Here is a 7543-nt window from a genome sequence, read left to right on the forward strand (position 1 = left end):
TTGCCAGATCCGCGTGGTCCACTTTGTTGAAGTATTACAAGGTGAATGAATACTTCATAGGTCCGCCGTTTACGTACATCAAACACCATTCGCTGGCTCAATTATCATTCTTCCAGTAAATGCGCCCCTCAAACAAACGACGCGCTGTACGAAAGACCGTGGCAGAAGTCAATGCTCCATCTACATCGAAATTGGCACCAACCAGCAAATTCCCACTAGCATGACCGATAGTAATACCAGCACTATCAACAGGGTCCTTATCCACAACGCCTGCCACTGTACTCTGCGGCACACGAGCAGCAGCAGCAAGAGCCAAAGCGACAGTAATCGGGACCGCCCTATGCGGCTGTCCAACAGAAAGGGCACGAGCCAGAAGATCAACATCAGTAGACGTCTGCCTCTGCTCGATATCTCTAGAATCGGTAGTAGAAGGGGCAGCCACAACACAGATCTTAGGCACACTCCCGGGAACCGCCCCAGTCTCATCCGCAATACCCATCTTAACGCCCGCCTGCCGACGAATAGAGTCCAACCGCGGCAGCAAATCCGGATGAGCAGTGATCTCATCAGGAGTCAAATTCCCACTCACGGCGAGATCAAGCGCCTGCACAAAGACACACGGGTTTCCGACATCGATGCACGTAGCCCTGATTCCGTCAAAGGTGTCGACGACATTGCCGGTAGGCAAGAGTTTCCCCGTGACCGAGCCGGCGGGGTTGATAAAGTCGAGCTGGACGCGGGCCGCTGTACCAGCGACACCGTCTATAGCGAAGTCACCGCTGGCAGCAGCTTCACCGTCGACAACGGGGAAGGACGAATGGATGATCTTGCCGGTGTTGGTGTTGTGGATGCGTACCGAGGCTGAATCCGGGCTGGGATCCTGTAATGGGAACACGTGTGCATCGACGGCGAAGGGGCCGACGGCGGAGCTCATGTTCCCGCAATTACTGGAATAGTCGACGTCGGTGTTCTTGATGCCGAGCGAGATGAAGGTGTAATCAACGTCGGCTTCGTCGTGTGTCGATGCGCCGACTACGCAGACCTTCGAGAGGCTGGATATCCCACCCCCTAATCCGTCTAGTTGTCGGCCATAGGGATCTGGACTGCCGATTACACTGCGGAATATGGGGGCCCAGTCTTTTCTGTTTGGGGGCAGGTCTTCCTGCTTGAAGAAGACCGCACGTGAGGTGCCGCCGCGGTAGTATGCTGCTGGTAGGGAGTGTTGCTTTTTGGTCTGGAGATATCGCCGGCTACCGGGTGCCAATTGTATCAAGTTTGACCGGCATGGTAGGCGATATAATTGTTTGAACATGCTGGGTTTATAGTAACCTGGACATTGTTTAACGGAGATCGTACATGGTCTAAATACCTCGGAGTCACTCCGATGGCGGTGTCGGACCGTTCCGTTGGAGCGGATGGGCCGACTGGGAGAGTATGTGGTGTAGATCATATTTATATTATTGCTTTATGAATCTGAGAGTGAAGAATACAGGATATTCAGAAGGGTGAGGGCGCGTGAACACGACACGCCCTTTTTAATTTTCAGCCAAATCGCTGCTTCGCCAGAGCTTGCAAGAAGCCCATAGTCTCTTGCTCCTTCTGTCGATACGCCTGCGCACGTTCTTCTCGCTCCGCTGTACGCGCACGAAGGATCTCCTCTCTCCGGATCTCACGGTCGTTCTTTTTACGCTGGTCTTTCTCCTTCTCCTGTTTCAAGGCAGAAAACTCATTGCCCCCGCCCATTAAATCTTCATCACGAGCTGCCTCGGGTGAACCACCGCGCGCGTCCGCAAATGCACGGTTGCTCGAAGCAGCTTCTCGCCGCTTCTCGAGCTGTCTCTCCCGTGTACCTGGCTCAGCCCGCGGCGCAATCTCTTCTTGGAGATGGCGCATTTCGGATTTATGTGAACGAATTTCAGCGCGGTGCTGATCGCGTGATTCACTGCGGGCAGCGACGGCATCCTCAAAAGCAGATTCTGGAGGGAAGTCAGCGCTCTGGTCATATTTGGGGGGAAGTAGAAAAGCGTACCTCTTTTGAGCTCGAGATCTTGCATAGTTGGAATGGCAGGGCCCGCTTGTGGGCCGCCTCTCCCTGAGCCAGCTTGTGGCAGACTAGGCCCGTACTCGTCATCCTCATCCTCGTCATCATCGTCATCGCCTACTGGCGGATCCTGTAGGGCTTCACCGGTCGCTCGCTCGCGCTGCGTATAATCAGGCGATTCGCGTCTGCCTCTCGGGCCAGCTGCCGGTTCTTCTTCTGCATTCTGGCGTGCCTTGTCGAGTGTAACGGGATCATACCATCCCTCTGCAAGCTCTCCGCGGTTCCTGCGATGTCAGTAAATATCGCGCCAAGCAAAGAACACCCTCATGCTTACCATTTTTGCGTAAAGCTCTTCCATCGCCCTTTCACCTCATCTTCACTCAAGTCTTCGATATATTTTCCTTTTTGGATATCTAAGTACATCCCAAACATGGGCTCGTAAACCTTCAGGTCGCGCCCTGATAGCTCGCGCGCTTGATAAGGGAGCACGACCGGTTTCGCTGGAGCATCTCTGTGTCGTCGCTCGTGGTGCCCGTCTTTGTCTTCGCCACGGCGGTGGTGACGGTCTGATCTGTGTCTGTCTGATCGGTGCGGAGAGCGCGAGCGCGAGCTCTCTCGGGGCCGGTGGCGGTGGGAATGGCTGCGGCGGCTGCGGTGATGGCGGCTTGAACTTGGCGCAGAGGGAGAGACCGCTCGATGCGACGAGCGAGTTGGTGAAGTCATTTTTGCTGATTCCTTCGTAGTTGAAAGGTTCTGGAAAGTCTGGAGGAGTTTGTCTTCTGGGGGATGATAAGGAAAGACAGGTCAGGTCGGCTTATCGGTTCGGCCATCTGATTCCCAAGATCGTCCCCAGGTTTTTTATTCCAACGATTCTAACGCATTCTTCATCTCAATTTTGTTAATCTCGACTATCAATTTATACAGAAGTAAAGGCTTTATATTACGGAGTACTTATTTCATCCAAGGAAAAATCTTCATTGTGATAAATACATTTAGGCGAAGAGGTATACAATATTCAATAATTCAGTAAACCTAGTTCAACTTTAGCTGGGAGGAGCACTCTGCTCCAGGCTCGGGCTAGCGGTGGTTTCAGCAGGGGTGGCAGGTGAACTCGACTGCGAACTGGCCTTAGACCGGTTGGCTGCAGCCATTTGCCATGCCGGGATGGAGGCAGACCGACCAAGCTGCGAGAGGGGGTTGGGGCTCTGGTTTGTGCTCGCTGGGGTAGCGGCCTGCGTCGGCTCCTGTTCAGCTGGAGTCACAGTAGCAGCCAAGGTGTTGGTGGCGGCAGGAGGAGCGGGAGTGGCGGGGGTCTCTTCCGGTGCCGGGCGAGGAATACTGGGGATGGGAGTAGATCCAACGGTCCTGCCAGCAACAGGGGTAGCGCCGCTACCACCAAGTCGGTTGCCCAGCAAGGTCTTCAAGCTCTTGAGCTCGGTTCCGAGCTCCTTCAGTCTGTTCTCATTGCCCTCCCGGGCACCTTCAAGGGCCTTGGGAATGGCATCCTTCAATGACTTCACCTCGTCGCTAATGCGACGAGTCTCATCGTCTCTTCGGCGGGATGAGTTCTTGAGATCAGCAACAAGATTCTCCACGTCCTTGAGAGCCCCATCCAAGCGCTCGGTACGGGCTTCCTCGGCGGTCTTCAATGCAGCAGTGTCGGTCGATAGTTGTTCGATCAGAGTAAATGCACGTGAGAACTGCTCATCAATGTTTTCTTTATCTTGCTCCAGCTGGGGAGGGGTCGGTGGGGCGATTAAAGGTGCGATATAACGCTGGATGGATTTATCAGCGCCATTAGTTTTGAGAAAGGGGACCACTGGATACCTTTGTGACGGTATACAATCCATAACCAACTCCACCCACTACCGTTGCCATAATAAACCAGTCACGCCAATCTCTCTTGGGTGGCCTTTTCGTGTGATTAGTCTCAAGCACCATGCGACGATCGATAGTTAAACGTACTCAGGAGGCGGCTGCCATTGATTATATGGAGGATAGCCATATCCTTGAGGCGGCTGTGGTTGCCGGTAAGGAACTGGCTGTGAAGAGTAGCTAGGCGCCGGGGATGCCGAAGTTGTAGCTGCGGCCGCGGCAGATGGGTCTTCGCCCACTCGCGATAAGGCAATGTCCACTTCCTCTTGAGTCAAGTTCTTAGATTGAAGAAATGAGACCCTCTTTTCAATGGGCGAAGATGCAACCGATGGGTCCTGGAGGACTAGATAAAGTCAGCGATCATCACACATCAAGTTGTGTGCCTCGTAGTCCATACAGGTAATCTAGCGGACACATGAGTTAGCGGTAGCCCCGAAAGCGGATGATAGGAGACAGTATGGCAATAGACAACTTACAGCTGAGGCAATCAGCTCCTCGCGTGGAGCCATTATGATTGATATCGACTACCAGTGAAGTGCAGGAGAGATGAATTAAGGGGAGAGAGATGCGACGCTCACATCGGCAATCGCCATTTGGACCTCGGAACTGGCGCCAACGCCAAGACTTTCCCCAGACCGGGAGTCTCGTGATTATCGGCCAAACTGTTTTTCCTTTGGCCACACACCGCCTACCTCATTTGAAAGTGGCACGCATTTGTTTACATCGCTGGCCCAAATCCCGCCTCATGCCTGCCAAACAACAGATCAAACCCCTCCTCTCGGATTTTGTGGTGCAACCCACTTGGACGTTGAATATTTGTCAATACACAACCATATTCAAACCTCAGTTGCGAAAAGAATCGCCTTGTCTATTGCCGCCTTCGCGGCTTAATTATCACCATGTCGCAAGATACTGGGCTTTTCAGTATTAAGCGCCCCCGAGAAGTATAGATCCCTCCTATCCAGCGCAAGACTTGGGGCTAATTTATGTTGCGATCAAGACTCTCGGGAGTGTGCAGAATTTCTCCGCCATCCCCCAACCGCAGTCGGCACTGAAGCGCGCAAGCTCTATCGGTTTCCAAAACCCCCCGTTCAGCTCTCAGAACCACCGAACTTCCTTGATGGGCTCTACTGGTCGCCCGCAGCAGCCCAATTTTACGCGCATGTCAATTGGTGGACCATATGGCGCTGATGCCGGCCTTTCGTCTGTTCGCCGATCAGTGTCGAGTAACATGTTTACTGGAGCCAGTGCCAGTCGGCAGAGCTACGCGCCAGGGTCCATTTCCTCAAATCCTGCGCCTCCTCAAAACCCACAGCGCAGAAGCAGTGTGTTTTCGCGACCATCTACGGGAGGAGGGCCGATGGGACATCAATCGTTCTTCACTCAAGTTCCCACCGTAGCTGGTGTTCCCAGAGACCCGCGCCCTCTCAGAGACCGATCTTTCCAGGCACGAATTGGCCAGGAACTGTTGGAGTATTTGACTATTCATGGGTTCGAGTTGGAAATGAAACATTCCTTGGGGCAGAACACTCTTCGCTCGCCGACCCAAAAGGATTTCAACTTTATCTTCCAGTGGCTATATCATCGGATCGATCCGGGATACAAGTTCCAAAAAGCGATGGACTCCGAAGTACCGCCAATTCTGAAACAGCTAAGATACCCGTATGAGAAAGGCATTACGAAGTCACAAATCGCAGCCGTTGGTGGCCAGAACTGGTCGACCTTCCTCGGAATGCTACATTGGTTGATGCAATTGGCACAGATGATGGATCGCTATCAGTCCGGCGAGTATGATGATGCCTGCGCCGAAGCGGGTGTCGATGTCAGCGGTGATCGCATTATTTTCCGCTTCCTCACGCAAGCCTACCACGATTGGCTGCAGGGTGGTGAAGACGAGGATGATGACACCGCGGAGAAGCGGTTGGTTCCGCACGTTGAAAGCATGTCGCGAGAATTCGCTCACGGCAATGAGCGCTACGTGCAGGAAATGGAGGCCCTAGAGGTGGAGAACCGGGCTCTTCGCGACCAAATCGAAGAAGTGGAGAAGAGTGCTCCCGACATCGCCAAGTTGGATAAACACTTCCGCATCTTGGAGGATGACAAGAGGAAATTTGAGGATTATAACCAGAACGTCAAAGGCAAAATTGAGAAATACGAGACTCGCATCAAATTCCTCGATGCGGAGATCCAAAAAACTGATACCGATCTCCAGGCCACTGAAGCTGAGCGTTCCGATCTCCAGGCAAGTGTTGATCGCCAAGGCATCACTATTCAGGATATCGACCGCATGAACTCGGAGCGAGAACGTTTGCAGAAGAATCTCGAAGATACCGTGGCTCGCCTAGAAGAGGCCCATGCCCGTGTCATGGAGAAGGAAGCGGAAGCCAGCCAGAAACTGGAAGATCTGGAACAGATCGTGAAAGCTTACAATACTCTTGGCTACCAAACTAGCTTGATTCCCGCGGCTGCTGAAAATGCCAAGGGCCAAGATTATGAGCTTAGTCTGAATATTAATGAGAGCAATTTCTCCGCGAGCCAGATTGGTGGCCCTCCCAACCGAATTTCTCCCGAGGGGGATCGCCTATTGGCGGAGCCTTTCACTGGCTATCACCCGGCGCATTTGCTCAGTTTGGATCTACGGGGCTCTGTCCGAAACAGCCTGCAATCACTCCGGAAAGAGATCAATGAACGACGGAAGCAAGGGATCGATGACGACCTTGACCGTCGCAATCTACTCGACAACATCAAAGAGGCAATGGATGAGAAACGAAGCGAGGTTGAGGCCCTGGAACATCGACGTCGGGCAGCAGAGGAAGAGTTTGAACGAACAAAGGAAATCACGACTACTCAGAAGCTTGCCTCCGATGCCCAAATTGAGAAGATGGAGAAGGAGTTGGCGAAGATGCGCGCTACGCTCAGTGACAGTGTACAGTTGATGGAGCAGCGCGAGATGAACACCAATATCGAATACGAACAACTGACGCTTCGGGCAAATTCTCTCCGAGAGGAGTTGCACACTAACGTCGAAACAATGCTCAACGACGTGATTCGCTTCAAAGTACATGTTCAAAAGGGTCTTGAGGACTACGAGAGCTTCGTCGTCGACGAAGTGGAACAAGAGCTTGGAGGCGAAGAAGTTCTCGAAGAGGAGCTTTGAAGTTACTTTGTCACGATTTGACGATTTGGTGTTCAATTTAATTGTGTTGGTTTCATGTACAATACCCCCGGATCAGTGCAGGCTTTTGGCGAGAAGAACGCGCAATGAATATATTGTTTTAATATTGCCTTTTTTTTGTAAATGGAGGACTGGTGAATTCCAAGCTACCCTTTCGAGCAATAATCTACATCCAGGGCTCGACTTATTGGCTTGTTATGTCTCATCTCTATATGTGTAGATGGCTTATTGGCTGGATCTTCCCTTTGGTTGGAAGATATACCTTGTTCAGCAAAATCATTATTAACAAAGTCACAAAGCAGCTCCGACGTGTATCATACCCGATCTTCGCCAGGGTTAGTCCACTGTTGCAGTCGGCTTTCTACCTTAAGCATGTACTTACAAGGCTGGATATTATTCAGGGAAATCAAGCGAGCTGACACTTGATGCGATTAAATCCTCTCAGTTAAACG

At 52.2% G+C, this 7543-nt stretch overlaps 4 protein-coding genes across 4 annotated transcripts; 1 reads left to right on the forward strand and 3 right to left on the reverse strand.

The window, feature by feature from the left end:
• Nucleotides 1–97: 97 nt before the first annotated feature.
• Nucleotides 98–1312, reverse strand: N7471_002934 (DUF453 domain protein; the record flags this gene model as incomplete). The annotated part of the gene is made up of 1 exon (XM_057275654.1): nt 98–1312. The coding sequence occupies one exon, from the start codon at nt 1310–1312 to the stop codon at nt 98–100; it is 1215 nt and encodes a 404-aa protein (XP_057140292.1).
• A 202-nt stretch (nt 1313–1514) lies between these two features.
• N7471_002935 (uncharacterized protein) lies at nt 1515–2770 on the reverse strand. Its single transcript, XM_057275655.1, has 3 exons — nt 2376–2770; nt 2030–2325; nt 1515–1976 (listed from the first exon to the last, which is right to left on the reverse strand). The coding sequence occupies exons 1-3, from the start codon at nt 2762–2764 to the stop codon at nt 1543–1545; spliced, it is 1119 nt and encodes a 372-aa protein (XP_057140293.1). The 5' UTR covers nt 2765–2770; the 3' UTR covers nt 1515–1542.
• A 314-nt stretch (nt 2771–3084) lies between these two features.
• pex14 (putative peroxisomal membrane anchor protein (Pex14)) lies at nt 3085–4425 on the reverse strand (the record flags this gene model as incomplete). Its single annotated transcript, XM_057275656.1, has 5 exons — nt 3085–3816; nt 3869–3953; nt 4007–4259; nt 4314–4320; nt 4393–4425. 5 exons carry the CDS (start codon nt 4423–4425, stop codon nt 3085–3087), a joined length of 1110 nt encoding a protein of 369 aa, XP_057140294.1.
• A 240-nt stretch (nt 4426–4665) lies between these two features.
• Nucleotides 4666–7176, forward strand: N7471_002937 (kinetochore-associated Ndc80 complex subunit NDC80). The gene is made up of 2 exons (XM_057275657.1): nt 4666–4860; nt 4917–7176. The coding sequence occupies exons 1-2, from the start codon at nt 4816–4818 to the stop codon at nt 7071–7073; spliced, it is 2202 nt and encodes a 733-aa protein (XP_057140295.1). The 5' UTR covers nt 4666–4815; the 3' UTR covers nt 7074–7176.
• The last annotated feature ends 367 nt before the right edge of the window (nt 7177–7543 follow it).

The sequence above is a fragment of the Penicillium samsonianum genome, assembly GCF_028829775.1.
Source record: "Penicillium samsonianum strain IBT 33392 chromosome Unknown utg000002l_segment0_segment0, whole genome shotgun sequence".
In the NCBI taxonomy this organism is placed as follows: domain Eukaryota; kingdom Fungi; phylum Ascomycota; class Eurotiomycetes; order Eurotiales; family Aspergillaceae; genus Penicillium; species Penicillium samsonianum.

Excerpts from the sequence above, each read along its gene's own strand:
- N7471_002935 (XM_057275655.1), bottom strand. The coding sequence starts at position 2,764 with ATGACTTCACCAACTCGCTCGTCGCATCGAGCGGTCTCTCCCTCTGCG. Across the intron at positions 2,326-2,375 it reads AAGAGCTTTACGCAAAAATG|GAACCGCGGAGAGCTTGCAG; the intron begins GTAAGCATGAGG and ends CTGACATCGCAG. Across the intron at positions 1,977-2,029 it reads AGATCTCGAGCTCAAAAGAG|AATCTGCTTTTGAGGATGCC; the intron begins GTACGCTTTTCT and ends ACTTCCCTCCAG.
- N7471_002937 (XM_057275657.1), top strand. The coding sequence starts at position 4,816 with ATGTCGCAAGATACTGGGCTTTTCAGTATTAAGCGCCCCCGAGAA. Across the intron at positions 4,861-4,916 it reads GTATTAAGCGCCCCCGAGAA|ACTCTCGGGAGTGTGCAGAA; the intron begins GTATAGATCCCT and ends GTTGCGATCAAG.